Source organism: Ooceraea biroi, chromosome 8 (assembly GCF_003672135.1).
Source record: "Ooceraea biroi isolate clonal line C1 chromosome 8, Obir_v5.4, whole genome shotgun sequence".
Lineage (NCBI taxonomy): Eukaryota > Metazoa > Arthropoda > Insecta > Hymenoptera > Formicidae > Ooceraea > Ooceraea biroi.
In genome coordinates, this window is record NC_039513.1 from 9,101,632 (window position 1) to 9,128,569 (window position 26,938).

General features: G+C 37.4%; 1 protein-coding gene across 4 annotated transcripts; it reads left to right on the forward strand.

Annotated features, from left to right (window-relative positions):
• Positions 1–26: 26 nt before the first annotated feature.
• Positions 27–24,549, forward strand: LOC105275667 (very low-density lipoprotein receptor). 4 transcript variants are annotated; one of them, XM_026971978.1, is made up of 14 exons: positions 27–418; positions 4,578–4,703; positions 14,174–14,296; positions 16,182–16,301; positions 17,067–17,189; positions 18,352–18,587; positions 18,896–19,103; positions 19,227–19,538; positions 19,711–20,011; positions 20,121–20,412; positions 21,200–21,680; positions 22,543–22,629; positions 23,187–23,452; positions 23,675–24,549. In XM_026971978.1, the coding sequence occupies exons 1-14, from the start codon at positions 340–342 to the stop codon at positions 23,717–23,719; spliced, it is 2,799 nt and encodes a 932-aa protein (XP_026827779.1). In that variant the 5' UTR covers positions 27–339; the 3' UTR covers positions 23,720–24,549. The 4 variants fall into 4 exon arrangements, with proteins under 4 accessions (XP_026827779.1, XP_011330973.1, XP_011330974.1 ...); XM_011332671.3 differs by lacking the exon at positions 16,182–16,301; XM_011332672.3 differs by lacking the exon at positions 17,067–17,189 and having other exon boundaries at positions 228–418.
• The last annotated feature ends 2,389 nt before the right edge of the window (positions 24,550–26,938 follow it).

The following is a 26,938-nucleotide window of genomic DNA, read 5'->3' on the forward strand; positions in this document are numbered from 1 at the left end:
AGGCCACCGGACCGCGTGGTTCTTGCGCGAGGCTCCACCAGTGACCACTCTCGTTCAGTGTTATTGTTATCGTTATTAAAATTCTCGTTATTAACCGATATCTATATCGAGAGGAAAGGCAAAGAAGAGCAGGAAAGAGAGAGTGAGAGAAAAAGAGAGGGCAAGGGGGAACGCAGAGAAGAAACTGACAGAGAGACGCACCGGGGAGGTTGGCAGCGGTGGTGGTGGTGGTGGTGCTGCTGCTGCTGCTGCTGCGCCGGGCGGTGGTGGTGGTGCGCCGTGACACGGTGGTGGAACGAAATCACGAAGGACACGACCGTGAGAAGAAAGAGGGTTGTTATGGGGCGAGACTCCCGTGGCGTGTTGCTGCTTGTCGCGCTGGCCGTGCTGGCGGCCGCGGACGGCTTCTCGACCGACAGTAAGTCCGCATTTTCCTACGAGAGCGCGAGATATTTTCGGAGCGATGGTCAGAGGGAGGCAAGCGAGGGGGTGAGCGGGGCTGGAGCCTCGTCCTGAAACGCCTGGCGCGTACACCCGCCTTCAACGGGGGCTCCTCGCGAAGCTGGCCGCCCATCTCGAACGTTCCCTATCGATAGTCTCCTAAGGACCGTTCCTCGATATATCGCGGCGGATTTCGTACTCGCGACTTCCTTCGCCCGAAGGTGAATTCATCGCCCTCGTCCTCCCCCTTCCGAGCGCGTCGATAATACGGGCTGATCTCCAAAGTCGATGATCAAACCCGGGGTTTTAAGGTCGACGCGCCTGAACGCGCGCTCTCCGGAGGGTGAATCGTTCATTCCGCGCGTTATTAGATACCGTTGGATCCCGCGAGGTGGTAAATGCGTTTATTTACGGTCGTCACGCGAGCATGCCACTGCGTTAACCGTCTACTTCTGCGCGCTGTCCAACGTGCTCACGAGAGCGCGTGAACTCGGAGCTCGATGACGTAAATCGGATTTCACTCCGTGGAAAGGCTATCTTCGCCTTCGCGGAATCTTGAAAAAATACGCCGGCGTTGACGCGGAAGAGCGTTTCATGGCGGCCATTCCCACTCTCTGGACTCATCTTTCCTCCCCTTTTCTCAGAAATCCATCAAATACAAGGACGCGTGAACGAAATATCATCGTTGCAATTTGTATCTCTGGTTAATAATATTTGTCGAGCTCGTTTGCGCGTTTTTTCCCCCTCCCAGATGTCGAACTCGCGAATATATTGCACGTTCGAGCGAGCGAAATGTGATTTGTGTGCGCGACGAACGATCGTTCGTAACGAATCATCCCTCTGTAATCTCCGAGCCTCCCCCGCCGCGGCGGGGATGTTCGGCCGGCGTTGACGCGCATTGTAAACCTGAAATAGACGCTATTTTGTCAATGGTCGCACATTTGCTCCTTTTCACTTTTGCTCTGTTTCTGACTCGCCGATTGTATGTACACAGATGGGATGCCGTAAGGCATGGGGAGAGTAGTAATCTATAGTGGCGCCCACAATAGTAAGATCATGATTTCTGCAACCAAAATCTTTGTCGCGTATAAACTCGTGATTTTTTTCAAGTATTAAATTTTTACATGAGATATGCAACATTTGAGATCATGCAATTGTTGAGGACTCGTTGAAGAATTTTGCGACGACTTAACAATTATTTTTAAGAACTTCCCATCATGTATTAATTTATCCCGAAAGAAGTCTGGAATTCTAAATCTTCCTTCGTGGTTCTTGAAGTTATGCGCGTGTGAGAAATGTAAATATTATCAACAAAAAATCTATCGGTTATATTTATATCTTGGTAATGACGCACGAAAGAAAATGACGAAATTACTAGATTTTGCGAAATATGTTTTTGCATCAGTCGCAACGGGGATCAGAGTGCACACATTCGTTACGCTCGTGCAATTAGAGAGATGATATTTTTGGCGAATTCAAGCGTCAGGTCAAAAATAGCAAAATTTTCGCAAAACGGAGTTCCTTCATTGGAAACACTCATGCGACCAGTTCTATTATAGCTTCGTGTCGTCAGAAACTGATACTCTATATCTTGGCTTCCTATTAGCCTATCAGCATTGTCCGATAATTTCACCAAGGAACTTATGAGGTAGCGTAAACTGCAACGGAAATGCCCGGCGCATGTCCGCATGATAAATCCGTATCGACAATTCCCGATGGGAGTTGTCAAGGTGTTTCGCGAACCAATGCGCAAGCCGCACGTGAATTTACAGCAACTCCTAAGATTGCGTGTATTTAGATTACGTTAACCGCGGTGTGCCGCGTGCGCTACATTGCCTCATCTATTCGTCCATTCATTGGCTCGCCGGAAACCGATATCCTTATATATCGGGAGGATGCGAGCAAACTCTCAATGATCAATATCGAACATCGCAAGTTATATAAAATTTGCTAATTTTCTTGGAACTTTGTAATTGAATTATTTAGTATTTACTTCTCGATTATTTTATTTATTATTTTATTTATTATAACATTTATGTGTAAGATGCGTGTGTACATGCGCTTGCGTGGACGAAAGAGGAGAAATTGATCGGGGAAATAAAAAAATCACATAACTTGCATCGCAGATTAGAAACGTGAAACTGTAACGTCGAAAGTTGTCACGATGAGGAAGGCACTTTATGTAATTACATGGTTGTTTGCACGTGATCTTAATCTTAATGAAATCTTATTTGATTAATTTCAAGTTTTGCTTTTCTTAGCGGAAATGTGGAAACAGATCGCTATTTACCGTACTTTCTAACTTGTGACATCATATATTTCTGTAATATTGAGTTTTATAATAAATAAATTTTGTTAAAGTAGTGTCTTCTGTAATTAATTTTGAGAAACATGATTTTATTATTTATGTATTAATAAAACGTTTTGCATATAATATTGGGTCGTCCGGAAAGTTCGTGCCGATTTTGAAGGAAAATTCAAAGGCAACATTTTTTTATGTCGATAACTATTTATTGACTTATGTATGCACCGTTTTGTTTCACAACCTTTGTCCATCTTTCACGCAACTGGAAGATTCCATTCTCCCAGAACTTCTTAGGTTTCTCGGCGAAAAACTCCTCAAGGTGGTTTTTTATGTCGATCAAAGAGTTGAAGTTCTTGCCGCTAAGAGAATTTTGCAAAGACCTAAATAAGTGAAAGTCTGAAGGTGCAATGTCTGGTGAATACGGTGGGTGAGATGGCACATCCCAGCCAAACTCCAACAATTTTTGTCGGGTAGTCAAAGAAACATGAGGTCTGGCATTGTCCTGATGGAACACGACGCCCTTCCTATTAGCTAATTCTGGACGTTTTTCCTGAATCGCTGTCTTTAATTCGTCCAGTTGCGAGCAGTACTTATCTGCATTTATCGTTTGGTTGTGTGGTAGGAGCTCATAATATAGGATTCCTTTCCAATCCCACCAGACACGGAGCATGACTTTTTTGGATGAAGGCCGGCTTTCGAAGTGGTTAATGCTGGTTCATTTCGCTTACCCCAGGATCTTTTTCGTTCTACATTGTTGTAAATGATCCATTTTTCGTCACCCGTCACTAATTGCTTCAAAAATGGTACGTTTTCGTTGCGCTTGTACAGCGAGTCGCAGATGGAAATGCGATCCATTAAATTTTTTCGACCAAATGATGCGGAACCCATACATCATAGCGACTTACGTAACCAAGCTTCACTACATGATCGTGGACAGTGGTTTTCGATATTTTCAGTATCTCTGCTAATTCACGTGTCGTGTAGCGCGGGTTATTCTCGATCAGTGTCTTGATTTGGTCATCATCAATAGTAGAGGGTCTGCCCGAGCGTTCTTGGTCTTTAAGGTTAAAATCACCAGCTCTAAACTTAGCGAACCACTTACGTACGGTTCTTTCAGCTAAAGCGTCTTCTCCGTAAACAGAACATATCGAATTTGTTGCTTGTGAGGCATTTTTGCCTTTCCGGTAATAGAAAAGCATCAGTGTCTAAAATGTTCTTTGTTTTCTTCCATCTTCAAAAGAGTACAAAACTGACACGAATTAATTTATCTGAAACAACTTTTTTCCTAAAGATGCGTTGAAATGTCACCTTTAAGCATATGTATATAAATCGTATGTTTTCAATAACATTGATATATTCAGACATGTTCCAACGCCATCTATTAAAAATCGGCAGGAACTTTCCGGACGACCCAATAGATATCTATTTTTATTGTCGCAAATAAGAATCGCGAAATAGTCCTGCCAGTCATTTAATACAAATGAGCTACGACGGGATCACAGTATCACACGTTATAACTTTATCGTCATCCGCATTTAAATCTAATTCGTGCGTCGCAGTCACGTCGTTTCCTAACGGTGAGCCGCTCCAATTATAACCGGCTGCAAATCTTGGCGGTATTTCAATCTGTTCATTTATTTGCGACAAACAAACTCGGGATAATTCGCAGCGCGTTGAAAAATGCTAGCAACAAAATTTGAATAAGTCCAGTCGCATGCATCGCCTTGTGACCCGAAACGATCCTAACCATTGCCTTGATGTGAGCATCTTTGAAAATCGACGATTGAAAAATGATTCGCAGACTAGTGCATTTTTTTTCTTTGGTTCTCAGGTAAACTGGCTTGCCCTCTGAGGCAGTTCCGATGCGCCAATGGCAGATGTATACCGATTTCGTGGGTCTGCGACAAATCGGATGACTGTATCGACAATTCCGACGAGAGTCCGGAGGAATGCAAAAGTAAGTGACGCCGCAGAATTACGCGATATCACGTGCAATCAAACGTATATAACTATATACAACGTAACGCGATGATGTCGATGCGGTTCGTATGATCGAACGCAAATTTGCGCAACTCTTTGACGCGTTAAATTTGCGCATGAGTCGAACCACAAACATCATTTTACATAACAAATATTGACGTTGCATAAATGAAAAAATCACTGGTTATGTCGATGCAGAAAAATTGCGAATTTTCTATCCTTTCCAGGCTCGACCATGATTAGACATTTCTTTCTTTTTAGCACTCTTTTAATTTTACATCTTGATTTTAGATTAACGCAAAATCAGAGCTTGAGAGAAAGAGAGAGAGAGAGAGAAATAACATATACCGGATATATATTAGAATAACACTTAAATATCTTATGTGAAAGTACAGAAAAAGTTTCGATTATTTTAGAAACAGATACATACAGAATATAGAAACAGAATGAAATTAGAGTGACAACTTTAGTTTACTCTGGAGAGTTTTGTAAATCCGATGTTGCTCCAAAAACCCAGATTTTTTCCTCTAAGAATATGTAACATCAATATAGAAACGCCAATAAAATGTTAGTTCTTTCTTATTATTCGTATAAGACAAATAACAGTCTCCTACTTAATTAATACATATTCATGAATAGCGATGATCGATTTTTACTTTATTCGGATTTTTCGAAAGCAACTTATATTTCATATTCATGATTTTTCCTCTCAGTTTACTTTTAAATTACTGGAAACATGGGATATAACATAAGAAAAAGTAGAGAATACAACAAAATAATCTGTCCATATTTTTGTACAAATATATAAAAAAATTGTGTAATTTCTTTAATTATAGATACCAGACTGATACAGGAAGAAATTATAACAAAAAACATTTTTATTAGAGACATTTTGAAAGTCACGTTGCGCTGTTGTATTTGCAAGCGTATTTGTCGCTCATTAAACATGCACGTGTATTCGTTGATTAAACGACACGGGATCTATTAACAAACAAATCATACGCGTGTTTGTTCTTGTGGAGTTTCGTCGATCTCGACTAGACTGTTACGTCGTACAGAACAGTCGCACGAGACTAATTTTCACAACCGCGAGTTAACGCCACTGCCTTGGCTGGCCAATCTCGCCATTGCCAGCATCCGATCGATCAGAATTTGTTTACACATTGCCTCCGGTATATGCGTCAATCGGGATTGTGTTTCGATGAGATAGTTGGCGTTTAACAACTGCAATAATATGACGTAACAATATCGCGTCAATATGCATGAGTTCGACGCGGTATAATCCGCACGCTTCGCGGGCGCGCACATCGCTCGACTAGCGCTGATAAATCGTTCGATTTTGACTTGGCTCGTGCGACTTCTGATCAGTTTCCATTACAGATTACAGATATAGATGAAAATGACGCGCGCTCCACAATGAGCAACTCCAATTTATAATGCTACGTAGCATCGAGTGTGATGGAATATGCGTAATAAAATCTTGCGAGGAAAATCGCTGAACAATCAAGATTCGCCGAATGAGCGGATAATCTTATTGGCATATCCGCTGCATTTAGCTTATCACACGTTTTCCTAAAAAATACCTATCGTAATAACCTTCGTGACACTGCTGTCTTGCGTGAATGCGTTCTACTGCGGATAAGCAATCATAGATAAACGCACTGTCAATCGCGATCTCCGTATAAATTATTGTTGTTCCATTACAATCGGAAGATTAATACAATTTGAAGATTACTTACATTATTATTGGATATCTATTAATTTTCGGCGTGGTTTATTTAAGCACAGTAGGATGGTAATCGCAAGGGTGGTATTGCATTTTAGCACGTAGTCCACCAAAACTCTGCGCCTTTGTATCGCTACAATATTTTTCATTAAAATTTTAATGAATATTGCTCTGATGCAAATTGAGTTTTGAACAGGGAAGACATTATTATTCATCCGATAAATGATTTAACAAAAGAATCTTTCTTCCAGTATTATATACAATGTTTTATAATAGGCGCTTTTCATGAACACGATTTTTATTAAAACGTAATTAAACGCTTCACAATTCAGTCTTCCGCCGTTTTTGAAGCTTTAATGTTCAATTCGCATTCTTGGGAAATAATTCGACCGAAATTCTTTCGTTGAATTGCTCTCGACAATTGTTTGTGATCTGACATTTTTATCGAAGAAAACTTGTTTCTCGGCTAGGAAACGTCACTGCATACAATACGCAACAGTAATCACACATTTTGTCTAGCTCATCACGTTACAAACGATTAAAGTACAGATGATTAAAGAATGCGTTTAGTTAAAACAAAGTTCTACTGCGCAGCTAGATAATAATCGGCCTCGCGTTTGCATTTATGAATGTAAGCACATATCTGTAACGAAACAGCAATCAATCAGGAAATATAAAGTTCACACGCAATACTCTCTTGCCTTTCCTTGTAGTTCAGGTACGCGATCGCATGATGAAAAGAAAACGGATAAGAACAGCAGCCCAGTATCACCATAATTTTAACAAGTATGCGATTATATTATTATAGACACGCCGCGTACGTGATTCCGCAAAAATTCTATGGCAAAAACTCGCCGTCCTTGTCCATATGCCTATGGTCTCCCCGATTAGACATATGAGAATCGGCGCGGATAAGACGCAGCCTCTGGTCAGTCTTGCATCAGACAGAGTGATCTAATTTTCTTTCTTACGTTAGAAATCAAGATTATAGCGTATACTCGCGCATTCCTGCTACTTGTCTATTAAAGCGCTAAATTATTTATTCGAAATTTCGTATATATTTAACAATGACTAGATAATGCTATATAATATAGTTTGCGTAGACCTCTCTCTCTCTCTTTCTTTCGGAAATAATTTATTAATTTTCTAATGGAATTTTAATTAATTTTAATCGAAACCGGAAAGATTTTTGCAGATTTTTTTAGCAAAATTCAAACGTAAATCTTTGTATTAAGAATTAAATGAATACAGAAATATTCATCTGACTGTAGTCTTATATTATGCTTCTCTTATGATGTATAATATAATTTTATAAGACTTAATTTTCTGGAAAATATCTCCTATATTTATATAAATTGATAACAGGAATTGCAAAAGTGCACATGAACAGATAACCCAATAAGCAACTAAATAGATAAATTGCGGCACGTTAGTGCAGCAAAGTGGAATAATAAAATGAAGAAGGCAAAGAAAGATAAAGACCACGACAAGAAAGAGTGCCGTCTAACGAGCGAGAAAGAGCAATGGAAAACGAATGAGACTGCCAAACGAACCGAACCGACTTCGTTCTTTGTAGTTTCTCGGAATATTCGCAAGGTTTGCACTTTGCACGCAGATCCTGCTTCGTTCCAAATCCTTTTCTTTTTCTCTCTCTTTTTCTTTTTTTTTTCAAGTCAGCTTGTTGCGTGTCCTCGTCTGCACCTTTCGGTCTGAGATCTCGACTGAGACTATTAGTCTCATCGATTCCGCTCAAACATCTCGACTACTTTATTTGCTTTATTTTCTCAAATATCGTTGAAAGTATTCGCGGTAATAGATGCTTATAATTTCGGAGATGCAATTTCAAACACAATCGACGCAAATATTATCTTAGAAATGCAAAGAAGCAAATTTCTCGTGTAATTAGGAAATACGTCGATAAAATTCTATATAAAATCAAAATTAAAAAAAAAGAAAAAGAGAAACTAATATTTCCCCAAAGAAGACATCGCGGAGCATCGCTATTAATAACATAAAAAGATGGCAAACGCAGGCACGCAAGCCGCGCGGGATGGATCACAGGATCCATCGCCGACGATTGATCTCGTTGCCGCCGTCGACCTAAGGTTATGTCGCGGCCGTAAGGCCCAGGCAACGTTGCATCAGGCTCTGGATTTCTTATTCTTTTTCTTCTTCTTTTCGCCCTGCGCATCCCTCCCTCGTGTCGGACTCGTTCGGTGTCCGCGAGGTTGCGGTTCTTCCTCCATCGGCCTCCGTTCGTTTAGGGTCGCCGCATTTTGTAGCGCAAGGCCCGCATCGATTGCATCAGTCGTCGGCGAGGCGTGCCGATTCGGTTGCACGCCGGCTACCGATGCACCATGTAATTATGGTGAAAGCGCGCGGCACGACGTGTGCGTATAGAAAATCGCATGATTCGCGCCCGAGCATCGGCCCGCGCGCTGATTGGTCGCCTCCTCGAGATCTCGATGCGTGTGCGATGCACGAGATGCGCGCGCACGACGAGGCTATTCTCGAATGACAGAACCGGCAGAAAGCGGATCGACGCGTTATTCGTTATTTGTTAGTGGCATATTTTTTGAGTTGTTTTTTTCTTTTTTAAACATCCTGCGTATTTTCCGAGGAAGGCCACGCACGGACGGTTAAGTGCAAGGGCCCATGCACAATGAGAGGAAAGAACAAGAAATTAAACACGAGGAATTAGCAATGGGGAATTAAATTTCGACCTATGGAAAGCCATGCGTTCACAATAAAGGAAGAAAGAATTGGGATGTGGAACATCAGAGATTCCGTTTCTTAGAACTTGTGTGTAATAGTTAATTTTGATATCTTAAGATAACATTTATAAGATTATTTTTATATAATAATATAATAAGAGATTATCAATTAATTTTACATTTTAAACTGAACATTTATTTCTTATACAAGAAACGTCGTATCTTGTTTTAAAACATTTTAGAACGTTTTTATATCTTATTCTCTCGTCGTTTTATTGTGAATCGACTTTAGCTTATTTGTAATATTTTATTCCTAATTCTCTATTTTTAATTTCTTGTTCTTTATTCCTCTCATTGTAGAATCCGCTTAACTGCGTGTCGCGAGGCTGTCCGTTATATCCACGCGAGCTAATTCATTGGATCCCGAGTTGCAGCGCGGAGTTTAGTTCAATACGACGATACTGAGCATCTGGCGTCGATTTCGCGGCGCCGGTATTTTCCAATCGATTACAGCCGACTGACGACGGAAAAAGTCGCCTGATATCCTTCCAATCGAATCGAGAGAAGTCGAACGGCGTTTTATGTAATCCGCGTAGCAGAGCAGGATGTGAACCCGGAGTGCAAAGTCGAGAATCGCGCGATTGCAGAAGAAAAAAAAAGAAAAGAAGAGACATGAATTTTAATGAGGCTTTTTTACGTCGCGAGGTTATAGAGGCGCATCCGAAATACGTTACATATATTCAGCGAGAACGCGGACAATTTCGCGGACGGCTTCGCGAGAGTTAAACGCGCAAATGATTAATTAATGGCCGTCATGTAATTATTGTATCAAATTACGCGGTGGTTATTGCGCCGCGGGTTGTTGTCACGTAATAATCCGCGCATTTTCGAGCTGCTAATATTAGATATTAATGGTAGATGCACGGATATGCATCACGCTCGATGCGCGCGTGTGTATGAGCAATGCACATACGCGTTGACGCTCTCTATTCAAAAGTCTGCAAATAATTCAATTTGTTGAAAGGAGATCTTTTTGCGGCATTCTCATTATGCACGTTCGATTCACGCAGAGGAAGCGATGCGACCGATTTCGTAAGAGACGACTTTTTCGAAGTAAAGATAAAGTGGATGTACAAAACATAAATAACACATTGTCTCTTTCAATATTCTCAATTATTTTTTGTTAGTTCCTGAAACTTGCATTTGTTAAAAAATTTGATTTTTAAGAAATGATATAGGAGAACGATGTAGGAGATGACTTGGCGTTATCCATACGTAGTGAGAAACTAAAGCATATACTTGTTAATGACGTGCGATAAAATTCGCGAAACTCGCTTGGGATGATACTGAACAATGATCAGTGATTGTCGCGGGATTTCGCTGGCGCTTTTTTACTGCCGCAGTCGATTGATTTCAATTGAGCTTGGGAATCGTTAAGCCACCAATTGGTATCTATTATAAAATACGAAAGCATAGCACGAAGTTCGCAGCTTCCATGAACAGAGGTTACAAATCGCAAACGCGTCTCTCTTGGTTTTTACGGAAAAAGTAAGTAACAATAAAGAAAAGCAAAAAGAAAGACCTTTTGTTTCTCTTGAATTTCAGTTTTTGTTAAGTTTGAGGATGCGCAATCGCAGGTTTAATGCAACTTACCGGCATAAACTCCAAATTCGAGTTACTTTGTCGTTGCCAATATGAATATTTATGTGAATTGTGCGAATGTAAAAACTTATGTGAATCAAGTTGCAGGGAAATTATTTAAAAATTAAAAAATTATTAAAAAATTAAAAAACATTGACCTGAAATTCATGGTGACCCCCTTAAGCAAAATCCAAACGCAATACTCGGCATTAAGAATTAATACAAAGTTTTGCGTCTGAATCCTGCCAAAAGAATTCGCATGAATAGTACAAAACTTTGTATTTATTCTTAATAAACACATTACATTTTGCGTTTGAAGTTTGCTAAGGAGATCGGCATGGACTTTCCGGTCGATCCAGTACTTCGATGTTGCATCAGCAAAATGCGTGCATTTCGAATTTAGGAAGGAATTGATCAATTCACGCGGAAATATCTCGGGCACATGCGTGATCGACGAGATATCGCAGTGATAGAGCGCGGTCTAGCCACAGGACGGAAAGCTAAGTTGCATGAGAAGGGAACGATGAGGCGGCTGCTCTTAATCGGAGACAGGACAAGATTCTTATGGCCAGAAACTGGTTGTGATTGCCGTACTCTTGTACACCCCACTTGTAACGGGCCATACCTTGCAACGATACGTGCACTTTGTGCATGCACTTCGCTTTCCGGCGTGCATAAACATATACATTGTGTATGTGCTGCAGCAATAGTCGTATTTTCTCAATTGTCGCCTTTAAGTTTTTGGAATAAATTCCCCTTTTTCGAGAGATATCTTATAAAATTTCAATTCTCAAAAATAGAGATTATATAGCAGAATAAATATTATATTAACTAACATATCAGCCCATTTTTTACATCAACTGTGTTTACAATAGTCGTTAATTGCGGAGACTAATGTTCTTTAATGTTTTATTGACGTCTGATATTGCTTTGACATTATCTTTCAGTATAACTTTGAAGAATTTATTCGAAATAAATCATTTTATTTGTTCTCTTTACTCCAACAAATTTGTCATAAAATGTTTATTATGATGTTTGACATATATAAATAGAAACCTTATGAAATATTGGAAACGTAAAGGAATACGCGATTATTATCGAATTCGCTTTAAACAAGCGATAATAAACAAATTTATTATGTAAGCGTCAGGCTACAGATTTTCATGGTTAATCCGTTGTGTGCTTTCATTTATATGCATTGAATAGCTTTCTGAAGCTCAATGTTATGTCTCGCTGTACTATTTTTCGTACTTTTGTATCAGTATTGCATACGATTGCGTTGTCGACATTATTCTCGTATTATCGTTGTGCACCATTTGCGATATATTGCGTTTGCGTTCCAACAGCTTGATAAATGGCGACACGCGTTATATATTGATGCATTATGATCGCGTACCTGTGTGTACACTTATACATGTACATATATAAATATATATATAAAAACAAATTACTAAATCTATAAATGCACGCATATATAACTGCTTTTTCAAATATTTAAAATACCATTTATTTAAACTGACATTTTGACTGACCTGAATATTTACGTTATATAATTTCTATTTCTAGTTTTATTTATTAGACTTATACTTTTTTCTGTAAACAATAGAAGGAAATATAAAATCTATGAATTTATATCTTACCATTCGTACAGTGACAAATGATCAAGGTTGTGTTTGTGCGTTTATGTGCTGAACCGACACATTAAGTTAACTTATATGTTGACATTGCATATTTTTACTCGTATCAAACATACACATACAGGTAATTTAATCTCTATATCCGTTAGTGCACCATATATCTTCGTTTAACGTAATGTATCACTAAGTGTCCTATACACAAAAATATCTTATTTTTAAAAGCAATATTATAAAAGAAAGATTAAATTTATAATTTGTACGAAAAGGGTAAAATTGAACCTCTATTTTCTCTACAGCGATTTTTTTTAATAAAATAATTTTATATAATTTTGTGTATAATGATATAATTTTTTAAAATTGATGCGAGAAATTTTTGGAGTATCGCAACGACTAGAAACGTCTATTCTTTAAATGCATCAAGTAAAAATACTCTTATATATTATCATATGCAGTCTTATATATGTTTCGGCAATTATTCCAAAGAAACTTTTGCGCATATTTTAATACACATGCAAAGAATATTTATTAGAAGATGAGAAAATAATCTGTATCTTCGCGGTGAAACCTAAGTCAGTGCCCCTACAAGTCAAAAAATTTGAACGAGCTTCCTCAGGCTGATTCGCGCGGATATCGTACTCGTATACGCGAATTTCGATTTCAGGGAAATATGAGAAACATGTTAGATAGAGACGAGGAGGAACAACTGTTCCATGACTTTGGCTGGTGCTTCCCTCCTCCTGAGGCCGCCGCCGCCACCGCCGCCGCCGTCATCTGTGCCAAACCCATATATAGGCGGCCCTTTGCGGAGCGGCGGTCTTACAGGATCCACGACTGGCACCGCGGTTACATCGTGCCAGGTGTGACCCGGAGACTGTATCCGTATGTCGCCGCTATTCGTGGCCGCCGTTTACCGCTTTATCGTCGTGCGTGGAACGCGTAACCGCGAGATACGCAGCTCACGATCAGTAGAATAGCATCGATCAATGAAGCCGCCCTCCCTACAGGTGGTTCGGTGGACCGTTCGGTGAGGAGAAATTCACGGGAGAGACCTGGTGACGCGAGCGTTCTCGTCGGGCGATACATACGTCAGTGAGACGTGATGGTCTTGTAGACTGTGATGATTTTGTAGCTGCTCTGCGCGAAGTGTGGTATAAGGTGTTTTCCTTGAGGATCTCGGCGGGCTTATAATCCGGCTGATCCAAACAGAGAACGCTTCTTGTGGAATCATATAATAATAGCACAATGCGATCGTCCCGTCTTGCTTGATGAAACAATAATATGTGATAAATGGCATAGTTCGATACAGTATCTTGCGAAGGAGCTTGTTTGTCGAGACTAAGGCCAAAACAAATTCATCGGCCACCAATTTCAGGTTTCGGTCGAGATAGATTTCGATCCTCTCGGTGTCCGTGGGAGGGATCGCATGCGCTTGGTCAAGCCAACCGCGTGAGGAATTAATTTTTCTTCGGGGCACTGACCGCTTTTTTCGAGTGCACTGTAAAGGTCACGGTGCGGCAAACGGCAAACTGCACACGAATTCACGGTGTGAATCGCGCGTAAAGGCCGACGGGAGCAAAGAGGAAGGCACTTCCCCTCGAGATCATGCAGCCCGGCAGGAGTTCAATGCGCCTCCTGGACGCGTCCCGGTGCATGTACATTTTGTTGCAGCTCGCGTGCACGGCCATCCTCCGAATTGACGCCGTCGATCATTCTGCTATGAATGTTACAGACACCCAGGAGTGCAAAGACACCGACTTCAAGTGCACCAACGGTAGATGCATACCGAATATATGGCAATGCGATGGCGACCGCGATTGCCCGGATGGCGTGGACGAAGACCCCGCAATTTGCAGTAAGTTATAATGCAATTCTTTACACCGCGCTTGCCGCATACATCTTCGGACGTTTCACGATAATGTTTCATGGGGAAAATTATGCGTTACATGAGAGAATTATACGTGCCGTTTGCGCGTTTGTACTGTACTTTTATGTCAAGAGATGACTCTTTGAAAGATGATATTGGATAATAGCGTACTTTTACATTGTCATATATTGACTGATGGAATGAATATTTAATCGAATATAATGCATACGTGCCGGTCGGTATGTGAAAGTGCAACTTTGAAGACCGGTTTCACGCAGGTGAAGTATAGAGAGCATTTTTCATTAAACGTACTTTCTTTCGACATTGCAAGTTCTTTGATCAGTCGATTGTCGATTTCCAAGTCGATTGTCTGAATATATTAAGAAATCATCATTTGTTGCAAAAAATCTTGAATTATTATAATCCATACTTCTTTACAATTAAAAGTCACAATAAAATTTTGTCAGAATAACTTGAAATTTGCAGAGAAAAATACGATATTCTTTAATTTTTTAAAATAATTTAATATATTCCAAACGCTACAGAAGCACTATTAAATGTTTTTAAAAGACACATTTTTTTCAATTATTCGATTATTATTAGTTGATTATATTTAATGAAATTCCGGATGGTGAAACTTGCATTTTTTAATTATAATTGCAAATTACTCGTTGTTCCAGATGTCATCGAATATATTTGCATGTTTGTTTTCAATTCGCAGTACTTATACCAAAACAAGGACAGCATCGATGTTAAATCGATTAATCGTTTTAATTTAGCTTGATCATATCCGACTGATCCTTGAAGATCGCAATGTAATTGCAGACCAGAATACGTTTAATATTAATTACTGTATGACGCAAAGCTCTTTTGACCGATATAATTATGCGTGCATTTAATTATCTCAATTACGATGTAAATTGCATTGCAAATATATTCGTTAAAAATTCTTAATTTTTTATATGAATTAAATTATTATACAAAATGGAAAACCGCGACCGAGATTTTCGTTAGCCATTTGCCACGTATCATTTCTTACAACAAACTTCCTAGTTCTAGTTTGTTGCCAAATAAATAATTTTTTCAACATTAACTCGTTACTAGTAAAACAGGATTGTAACTACTTATTTCTTTTATTTCGATCTTGAATTTAAAAACAATAACGGGTGGTAATGCAATTTATCAATGTCAAAGGTTGAAGACTATTTCAGCCTAATCAGATATTATTATGTATTATACATTATTATGTTTCATGGAATAAATAATACCCTTTGCTTCTGTTACACTATAATTTCTGGCATCTATCGTAAAACATCGATATTTAAAAAAGCAATATAAAATACATAAAACATGAACGTGTCAAATTGAATAAAGGCACATTGACATACGCACGTGCACGTGCAACAGAGGCAACAATTTAACGATGTAAAGCGTGAAACCCGAATCTTTTGAGTTGCACATAACTGGAATAAATAATGCATTAAAATACGGTAAATGAGAGAGGTCTGAAGTTTTCATATGTTCAATAGATGTTCGAGCATTTTCAAATGTTCGTATTGGATCATTATCTTCTAGCGACATCAGTAATATTAAATAAAGGAGAAAATAATAGCATTCCTAGATCGAAAAAGTACCATATCACTAAATTAACAATTAATCGCTGTAAGTTTGACTCTCGTCCCAATCGTAGTACACATACGATGATTTTTATTGCTAGCGTGACATGTTATTCAATAAAAATTTACTCCGTACTTGATCCCGCAAGATCAGTCACGTCTTGCAGAAAGTCGAAATGTCGAATCCGATTACTGAATAATCGAAATTAATTGCCGACCTGGAATTGTATTAATTGAATGATATTGAATGAAAAAAGGAGCGATACCGTGCGGCGAAACGGAATTCCAATGTAGCCCGGGCGAGTGTATACCGAAGAACTGGCTATGTGATCGCCAGGTAGATTGCACCAACGGTCTGGACGAGAAGGATTGTCACAGTAAGTCGTCGCGCGGTTAGATAATTTAACGTAGGTATTGATCGGAAAGCAGCAAGGAGAAGCGGAATCAGCCGGAAGTTATGGAACGTATAACGACAAAGCGCAAATCGCAGACACGGAGAATCGCGTACTGCATCCTCGTGTTCAATATGTACACGTTTCCTCGTATGAAACGTGACAAAACTGGATTTACACTTCATTAATTGCATGCGGGTTACACATTAAAATTGGAAATGGCGAATTACATTGCGTTGGATGTAATGATTTCGAGGAATCGATGAGGCAACTAACACGAGCTAACATTCGAGCATGAAGGGTATTTTTAATTGGTGAGATTGGTGATGAGTTACTCGTTGCAATGAAGCTATAATATGCAAAGTAAAAATTATTAACGGGTTCATGAGACGTGACAGTTGTGTCCTTTACATCTATCTCAAGGACTTATTAATTAAGTAATCAATGACTTTTACAGCGTTCTTGTAGGAGACTATTTTTAAATTTCTCCAAGTAACAATCCTGATGCAGATATTGCAGGAATGACATACATTAACGCGTCGTATCTTCCAGTTGCTTTACAGATAGACTATTTTTGCATGCTTGAATCTACGCACTCGGTGCAAGGATGCAAGAATGCAAGGATTATTCTGTGATTCTATCGGGATGCCGAGTACGATGCTCACTTCAGCGGAATTTGTGACCAGCGCATTGCAGCTCGTTGTCAATTGTTGTAGAAAACTGGTTCAATGCGCAATTGTCATCTTGTAGGAACCAAGACCTGCACGCCTGAACAATTCACATGCCATTCGGGAAATGGCGAGTGCGTGGCACTAACATGGATGTGCGACGGCAACGTCGACTGTTCGGATGGTTCGGACGAGGCTGAGTGCAGTAAGCTTCTGCATGTGGATTACTCTTTCCATAAAAGCTTTCCGTTTGTATCTATCTGTTCCCTTTTCATTTAATTTGTGTGTCTCATTGCACGCTTGGTATCATTGACATTGGGATCTTCTCTGGTTGAGGCACTTCTGGGTTTTCGGAGCGTATTGTGCATCGTAATCTAAAATCTGGCAGTTCGATTCTGTGTCTTGTATTTGTGCATGAATGTTCCGAAACTCTCGACTGGGTACCAAGTACATGAAAAATTGGTTTAGTTTCATGTGAATGTATGTATTTTACATGTATGTGCATATATGAACGATGCATTTTTTTTATGAAGTACGTCTGCAGAGAAAGAAATAAAAGTAAATGTATTGCAATTTATTTATTTTTTTTAATTCGGGAAAACTTATTTAAATTCGTTATTTCTTGCACGTACACGTACAAAACCACGCGCATATTTTAATTAGTGAACGTTGCTTACTTAATGATGCCTGTAATGATCAATAAACTCGGACAAAAAATTTTAATGCGGCGATAGCTTGGTAATAGTTTATTTAAAACTGATGTCGAATGCTTTAAACATATCACACAAATTATATGTATTATATCACTTATGTTCTAGATATGTAAACTGTGATCTGTGAGCGATTGAGATATGTGACTGTACAAGTTATACGTTATTTTTACTTTTACGATGATTCAATCAGAAGATGAAATTGTTTTTTCCGGTGTACATTGATTTGATTTTCGGCGATTCTGTTTCTTTCGCTACTTTACTGGTCGATAAGAGACACAACAATTAATGGGCAAAACATTGATTAATTTTAGCAGAAAAAAGTTTATACGAAAAATTGAGAAATGTCTTGCAATTGATCTTTAATAAATTTAATCTATCCATGTCCATTTTTTTTCACTTGTATTATCAAGATGTCATAAAAAGCAAGTTTATTCGAATGAAAAATGATTAAGATAAAAATAAATGTTACCCATTCAATTGCTGTGTTCTATAATTATATGTGTTTCATCTACTTAATGTATTTAATGATAATCGTAAGTACCTTATTTTACAGTTAAAATTAGTCCAATAAATTTTCTAGTAGAGTCAAAATATTTCTGTTACAATTAAATCACATAACTTTATCTTTCTTACATGAAAAATTGTGTGCCTCAGACGATACTTGTCGATCCGATGAGTTTACCTGCGCGAACAAGCACTGCATTCAGCAGATGTGGGTGTGCGACAACGACAACGATTGCGGGGACAACAGCGATGAGAAGGGTTGCAAACCGATAACTTGCCATCCCGGTACTGATTTTACCTGCTCCGAATATTACTGCATAACATCGCGATGGAGATGCGACGGCGATTATGACTGTCCTGATCGATCCGACGAATTGGGATGCAAGGTACTTCATTTATTTGTATTGATTTCGTTACAATGATCAAGATTTGTCTTTTTGGTTGTCTTTTTGGTTGTCTTTTTTATGGCTCATGATATATAGAAGATATGTCAGAATAATGTACAAATATCTTGCAGAGTTATAGAATTCTAATAACATGTGGTCGAAATTACAAAATTTTCATAGTTCTATCGAGATATGAAGTGAACAAAAAATTTATAAATCTGTTTACTTCATAAATTCTTTCTCTAGATTTGTATAAACGCAGTCTAAATATTATTAACTAATACAAGTTTTAACATTTATTCTTGTAGGACCAGCCGAACGGAGGAAAGATAGGTCACTGCATAGCGAATAAGGAGTTTGATTGCGATGACGGTATTACTTGCATCCATCAGACTTGGGTTTGCGATGGTGAGAAGGACTGTCCAAACGGTGCAGACGAATCTCCGCAGAGATGTCACAACGTCACCTGCAGACCTGACCAATTCCAATGCGAAGATCGACGGTCTTGCATCTCGGGTATTTTTGACTATTTGGATGTGAAATAAATAAAACTATTATTAGCATTTTCTATTAAATAATTAAATAATTGGATGACAATGTCGTGCACATTTTAAAGTTTTGATTATCTATGTTATCTAGGTCACTTGTCTTGTAACGGTAAAGCCGATTGTGCTGACGGAAGCGATGAGAGGAATTGCACAGGTAAAATCGTGAGCTGCGATCCACTGCTTCAGTTCGAATGCAGTGAAGGCTCGTGCATTCCTCTGGACAAAGTCTGTAACAAAAATCCAGATTGCATCGGCTGGGAAGACGAGAGTGCTGAGCTTTGTAATGTGAACGAATGCGCACAGAACAATGGTGGATGCTCGCAGATTTGCGTTGATCTACCCATTGGCTATCGGTGCGACTGCAACGCAGGTTACAGACTCATAGACAATCGCACGTGCGATGGTAAGAAATAAATTCTTTCAGTTTCGAATTGATACTTTAGTTTCTTAAGATTCCAGATTTTTCAGATTTATTAAATTATTATGTCTAAAACGTGAAGTTGTGTAAATATAATCTGAAAAAGTGTTTTAAAAAATTTTATTTTGATTACAAAAGTGTTACGTGATTTTTTCAGATATCGATGAATGCTTGGTGCCTGGCAGCTGCTCTCAGTTTTGTCAGAATGAAAAGGGCAGTTTCAAATGTAGTTGCGCCGCTGGTTACCTTAAAGATCCGCGAAATCTAACACACTGTAAAGCCGCAGAGGGTCATGCGAGTCTGTTGTTTGCTCGTCGACACGATATCCGAAAGGTAGCTCTGGATCGTCAAGAAATGACTGCCATCGTTAATAATACTAAAATGGCAACGGCTTTGGACTTTGTCTTTCGCACGGGGATGATCTTCTGGAGCGACGTCAGTGAAAAGAAAATTTACAAGTATGTTATAACTGCGTGATAGCCATAGAACATTTCTGTCAGTTTATATAATAAACATAAAATAAAAATTACGCAATTAATAATATTAATGTTCGTACGATGTATCTAGAGCTCCAATAGACGAAGGGAACGAGCGTACAGTCGTTATCGAGAACGATCTCACTACGTCGGATGGATTGGCAGTCGATTGGATTTACAGCCACATTTATTGGACAGACTCTGGGAAGGATACCATTGAACTGGCAAATTTTGAAGGAAACATGAGGAAGACTCTGATACGAGATCGCATTCATGAGCCTAGGGCAATAGCGTTGAATCCCTTGGAAGGCTGGATGTTCTGGACAGATTGGAGCGACGAAGCTCGTATCGAACGTGCTGGCATGGATGGCTCTCATCGATCGGTAAGAATTAATAACGTTAATTAAAAATATTTCTATTACTAACATTATATTCCTTGAAGATTGTTTCTCAAATGTTATAGAATTTCTTTCTTTCTTACGTCGATTGGATATGAATAATTATGGAGGCATATATATATATATGCATATACAGGGTGTTTCCTAAGTAAGTAGACAAACTTAAGGAGGATATTCCTTGGCTTATTTTAAGAAGAAAAGGTCATATAAACATATGTCCTAAACTGCTTTGTTTTCCAAAAAAAGTACATCACTGTTTTCGTTCACTTTTCGGATAGCGTGCTTTTGCAGTACGAGTCAACAAATTTCAACAGATCTCAGAAATCGCATAATAGATGGATGTGAAAGAATACGTAACACTCCAGGTATTTTTGAGCGTGTGCGTTAATCAATGGAAAGGAGAGTTGAGGCGTGTATCATGGCTGCAGGTGGACATTTTCAGCAGTTACTGTGATGTTATTATTTTTCTTTTTAGTTACTATTTTCTTTTTCGTTATAATTTTTCTTTTTGGTTACTATTGTTTTTCATTTGCAATAACACAAACTGTTCTATAATAAACGAAAAGTGAACGAAAACAGTGATGTACTTTTTTTGGAAAACAAAGCAGTTTAGGACATATGTTTATATGACCTTTTCTTCTTAAAATAAGCCAAGGAATATCCTCCTTAAGTTTGTCTACTTACTTAGGGAAACACCCTGTATATGCATATATATATATAGATTTTTTCATGTACGATGTATCTCAATTTTCATTAAAAAAATGTATTACAGGTGATTGTTGGTAACGATGTCAAGTGGCCGAATGGCTTGACTTTGGATCTGATCGGCAAGAGGGTTTATTGGGTAGATGCGAAGTTAAACATCATAGGCTCTTGCAATTACGACGGTACCGGCAGGCGAACGGTGCTCTACTCTCCCGATAATCTCAGACATCCCTTCAGCATCACGACTTTTGAGGATTACGTATATTGGACTGACTGGGACAAGGAAACGATCTTCAAAGCCAACAAGTTCACCGGACAGGAGGTGGAAGCTGTAACGTCGATCAGAACGCTCCAACATCCAATGGTAGTCCACGTGTATCACCCTTACAGGCAGCCCGATGGAATGAATCAGTGCCAGGCCGTCAACGGACATTGCAGCCATTTGTGCTTGCCGGCACCCAAGATCAACTCTAGATCGCCGTTGTTATCGTGCGCCTGTCCTGACGGCTTACGACTACTGTCCGATGGATTGATGTGCGTGGAGAATGGTGAGTCCGCACGAAGGAGAATATCGGCGGTTGACGAATGATTTTCCATGAATCGCTATTGCATTCTTAACTGATTGACAGTTTTAAGTATTAAGTGATCAGTTCTTGGACAAAATCGTGGTAAATGTATACTTTTGTTCTCTTTAAGTATCGATTGAGATAGACGCAATGCAAGGAGTTAACGTATTGACCGTTTCTACAAATGCGAAACTAATATAACGGAAGATTATGCAAAACATTGTGGAAATAACATTTAAAATAATTATTACGGATCTCTTTGAATAGATAGATCAACTTGGTAAATATCATGAATCGTCATGATCATGAATGATCATGGGAAGCTATTCGTCAATTTATTGCGAATAATTCAGCAACCGTAATTCAGCACACGATGGGAATGAAATCTGAATGTTCGGAAGTCGTCGCATGATGTTGGCGTAATTTTATTTATGCTTATTATGTAAATCGACAAAAAGAATGCTTTAAATCATTTTTGGTGAAAATTTACTTTTGCATTGAGAAATCATTACATACATACATACATACGCAAGTAACATATAATTCATTTATAGAATTACTTGCACAAACAATGGTAAGACGTCTTGCATGACTATTCTTACATTAGTTTACCAGTAAAATTGTGCGATAGATACGTGCAAATGCTTGAATCCAAAACTATCATTAATAGAAGATATATTCAAATTTTGTATGCATTATGCCATTAACCGCTCCATTACGAGGATTCACGAAATACATTAATTTCTATCGATGTTTAATAGTTACTCGAAGAGTTGTCATAAGCCTATTATCTATGTTGTTTTATTTATTTGCATTCGTCTTGCATGGATTTGGGGTATTTCAGTTACTACAACCGTAGCACCATCCACGCAAGCAGCTATGATGCCGTTCCGAAGGCTCGAGCCTCTTCTGAATATTACTACGACTGCCAGTAAGTTTGGTGGAATAATAATTTTTTCCGGATTTTTTGGGGGGTGTATTGAAACTCATATACACATATACTAGCATGCAGAATTAATTAATCAATGAATAATTAAGCATTAACACCTATTAATTCACGGGAATTCATGAAATCATTCTTAAATTGGAGACACATCTTTTTTAAACATAATTTTTATAACACGTTATTTTAAAAATGGTATCTTAAATATATTTTTAATAAATGTTGTGCTTTACATGAAATGAATGAGCCATATGTTCTGCATACATGTTTTCCTCATATTATAAAAATGCTATTTAGTTGATTGCATTTCCTACATTTGAATTATTTTTCTGTGTATTCCTACAATAATATATGATTATGCATGTCCTTACAGAAATGGATTTATTAAGATCTTTTACTAATTAATTTATTAATTTAGCTCTGTAGTAATTTTCACGTAGCCTCACATAGTGAAGCGGTAACAAAAATTTCTCAACTTTCTTTACGTATGAATATTAAAACTTCTTGCATATGTTTTTCTGAAACGTTACATGTCCTATTTGTAGATCCACTGTCTCCAGTAGATGCAAATGGAAAGGGAAGTCTAGCAGGTGAATCGAATCCTGGCTTGGTCGCTGGCATAGTAATAGGCGTAGTGTCCCTGGGAGTAATATTACTCGCGCTTGTGGCGCTACTCTGCTACAGGCATTATCTTCATCGTAATGTCACCAGTATGAATTTCGATAACCCCGTCTACAGGAAGACTACGGAAGATCAGTTCAGTCTCGAGAAAAACAGATTTCCACTTCCTGCAGCTACAGTTGGAGAGGAGGTAAAATAAAAAGATCTTTGAAAAAATAAGCTCTTCATGTTTTTTTTTAGTTTTCATGATTTTAGTTATTCAAACACGCTTTTACTTGAGAGATATCTGAAACTTTGAATAAATTATGGATTATGGAATAAAAGTTGCAAGCAGATCTAAGAATGAAACTTTGCAATATCTTTTTATGAAGAGTTTTATAGCATATATAATTATTTATTTATTTATTTCTAGGCTCAAGAACCGTTGACGAGTCCTGGGACAAACGATTACGTTTAAAACTTAATCTATTAATGCAGAGGGTTTAACAGGCTACTGAAGTACTATATTGACCAAGTGATAAAACGATGTAAAGAAAAACAAGGTGTTTGCGTCGAAATGGCCTGTCCAAACGCATCATGCCTGCGTTCGCTCGCAAGCCTGCCAACCAACTGTGATTATGTTAATTTTCTTTTTTGTATGTCCATTTCTTTACAAATTTTAGCACTTTGTCACTCGGAAATATGTATATTATGCGTCCAATATTTAGATTTGCTCGGGGCATAAAGGGAGAAATGTCTAAAGAAATTGTTGCCAAATAAGCTTAAGGTCTTAAGCTTCGTGTATCTATGTAGTTCGATAAGTAATTAAGATTCCTACATAACACTTTCCTTTAGTTTAGTTAAACGACACGTAATGTATAATAATATAGCATTTTTTAGAAGAATGTAGCAGAGCCTGGTGCACGTAGCGTGTGATCCTACTCCACTTGCTATGTATACATAAGGATATTCAAAAATCGTTATTGTTTAATTAATTTATTGTTTAAGTATACATGGTAGACACACATTTTTTTGAATGGTGTCTTTAGAAGCTCAAGGTACTGCTCACAAGAATAGTATCTTGTAAAAGCCATATGTAAATAATGCGAAATCTTAATCGTATTGTTAACATTATTTGCAAATTATTGCGAAGCGCGATGTTAAAACGCGATATGAAAATTGTAATATTTAGGATGCATGCTGTGAAATAAAATGTCATTAAACTGAAGCGGAATAAGAGGCTATAATTAATGTTCTTTTTCGTTCCGAATTATTATAATTTTTTATATTTCATTATACAGAAAAAAAGAAATATTTTTTGTCAGGAACATATATATATATATATATATATATATATATATATGTAATAATCAGAATTTTTTATTATGTATTATGTAATATCTCTTCCTTATAACATTTAACTGTAAGGATATATTTGTATATACTCTATTATGTTAACTATGCAAAAAACAGAGAAGAAAAATGTCAACTTTGCACAAGATTTACAAATTTACAAGTAACGGAAAGAAATATATATCGAAGGAATTTCTCCTTTTATGTCTGTATGATAGGTACAATATGTAAAAAAGATGTATTCACAGGACTTTTTAACAGCTGCATTTTGCTGGGCAGTCGATATCACAAAAGGAATCACTTTACTTACAGATATTACGTTACCGTTTATACCTGCGATGTTACAAAAACGTAACAAAATGGAAAACGATCATTGTTGTATGTGAGCTCAATGACACGAAGTGTGACTGTACGTTTGTTAAAAGAACACTATAGTCGGGTATTTCAATCTCCTAAGAAATCAGTGTATTTGTATAGAAATATTGTTTCGTTCGGCTTAAGAGCTTTATTTACGATATGAATATAAATATGAATATGTATATACAGGATGTGATAGAATTCGAATATAAGAACACTGCAGCTGGAGAAAACCTGCGAGAAAAAAATGTTTTTCTATACAATAATTTTATAATTTAGTAGATCCCATGAACTGCAGTTAAGGAACCCACGATTGTGTCTATTATGATCGTCCTTAACTGAAACATTGTGTCCTACAGTTACACCATTCGTTAAATCATGCATACAACTCACAGACTGCTTAATCATAGTTCATGACTGAACAAAATTTAAATTTTGTAACAAGTATATAAATTATGTATGTAGAAGAACAATTGCTTTAATTTCGTATTTTTCTACTGCAGTGTTTTTGTTTCTACTTTTCGACTTTTATGACATCCTATACATAAATGATACCCTAGCAAAATCATGTATCAGTAACACAGAACTGTATTCTGACGAAAGTTGGAATAGATCTGTTTAGCGGCTTTCATTTCATGGTATTTGTTTTCTATAACTTTTCCTCAATTTCATGTGAAATAGTTACTTAAGCCTGGACTAAATTTAGACTACATGAGAAGCATTGTTACTGATCCATCTTTGTTAGAGTGTCCTGCATATGTATATTTATGATATATATTACACTATATATATATATATATATATATATATATATACATATTACTTATATTATTAAAAATAATTATATATATATATATAAATGTGAGACAAATGTTTTATTATATAGGTAAGATTATTAAGAATAAGGGTGATTATAGATTGATAAAAAAGCGCGATAAAAGAAACATATGTTAGCAGATAGTGGATTCACATGTGTTAAAAATGTGTTAACGATTTCACACGCTGAAATATTTGAGAAGGGTAATTTATGATATAATAAGTTGTACGTACTTCATCTGGTCTTATCTCTATGGGACCAAGGGAATTTCTGTATGAAAGATATAAATAATGTTGCTAATTTTTAACTTGAATTTCATTTTGTTCTTTTTCCTGTGAAAGTAACATACATATATTAAAAAGGAGGAGTTAATTATTCTGTATTTTCGTAAAAAGAAAATTTTAGTGCGTTTGTAACTTGATCGTTTTGACTTCATAATGAACGTTTCTCAATATCATATACAGTCACTTGTACCTTTATTTTTAGTTAACGATCTGCTGTTTGTTAACAAATGATGCAAATGCAAGTGCAAGAACGCAAAGTCCAAAATTCAGATATAGAAGCTTGATGGTAATTTTAATCAAAAAAAAAAGTGAAAGCGTGTGTGTGTGAGAACGTCAGTTGCAATTAACTATGTAAATCGTAAAGATATAATTTGTCCTAGCCAATCTATTTGCCAAAATCGTGTCAAACATTATTTCTATACAACATATATGTACAATGCGATTCTGAAATAGATTACTAAATTTTGTAGGTGCACTGCTTGTCCAATTTAAAATCGGTTTTTCTTGTCGAGGTATCTTTTAGTGATTAGAAATAAATAGTAATTCTTATTTACGAATATCACAAAAAGTTTCTTGCAAATTATATTTGAAGAATGAAAATGAATGAACAAAATTTTATTATTTCTACATCTATGTATGTAATCTACCTTAAAACAATTTAAATTTGATTGTTACTTAGTTGCTGGGAAAATAAATGTATGTGGAACAGTATATAGAATACCTAATTTAAGGAGAAATCAATTTTAAATTGATTAAAGAATATATCTACAAGATTTAGTGTTTGTGTATGTCTGTGTATGTATGTATGTATACATATAACTCGTCTTGGAATTATTTTATATATATTTGCAGAGTGAATTATCAAATATTTGTATATAAAATAGGT

Bases quoted from the DNA above. Each gene is read 5' to 3' on its own strand.
- LOC105275667 (XM_026971978.1), top strand. From the start codon at position 340: ATGGGGCGAGACTCCCGTGGCGTGTTGCTGCTTGTCGCGCTGGCCGTG. The intron at 18,588-18,895 runs GTACTTCATTTA...TTATTCTTGTAG, and splicing joins CCGACGAATTGGGATGCAAG to GACCAGCCGAACGGAGGAAA. The intron at 19,539-19,710 runs GTAAGAAATAAA...TGATTTTTTCAG, and splicing joins AGACAATCGCACGTGCGATG to ATATCGATGAATGCTTGGTG.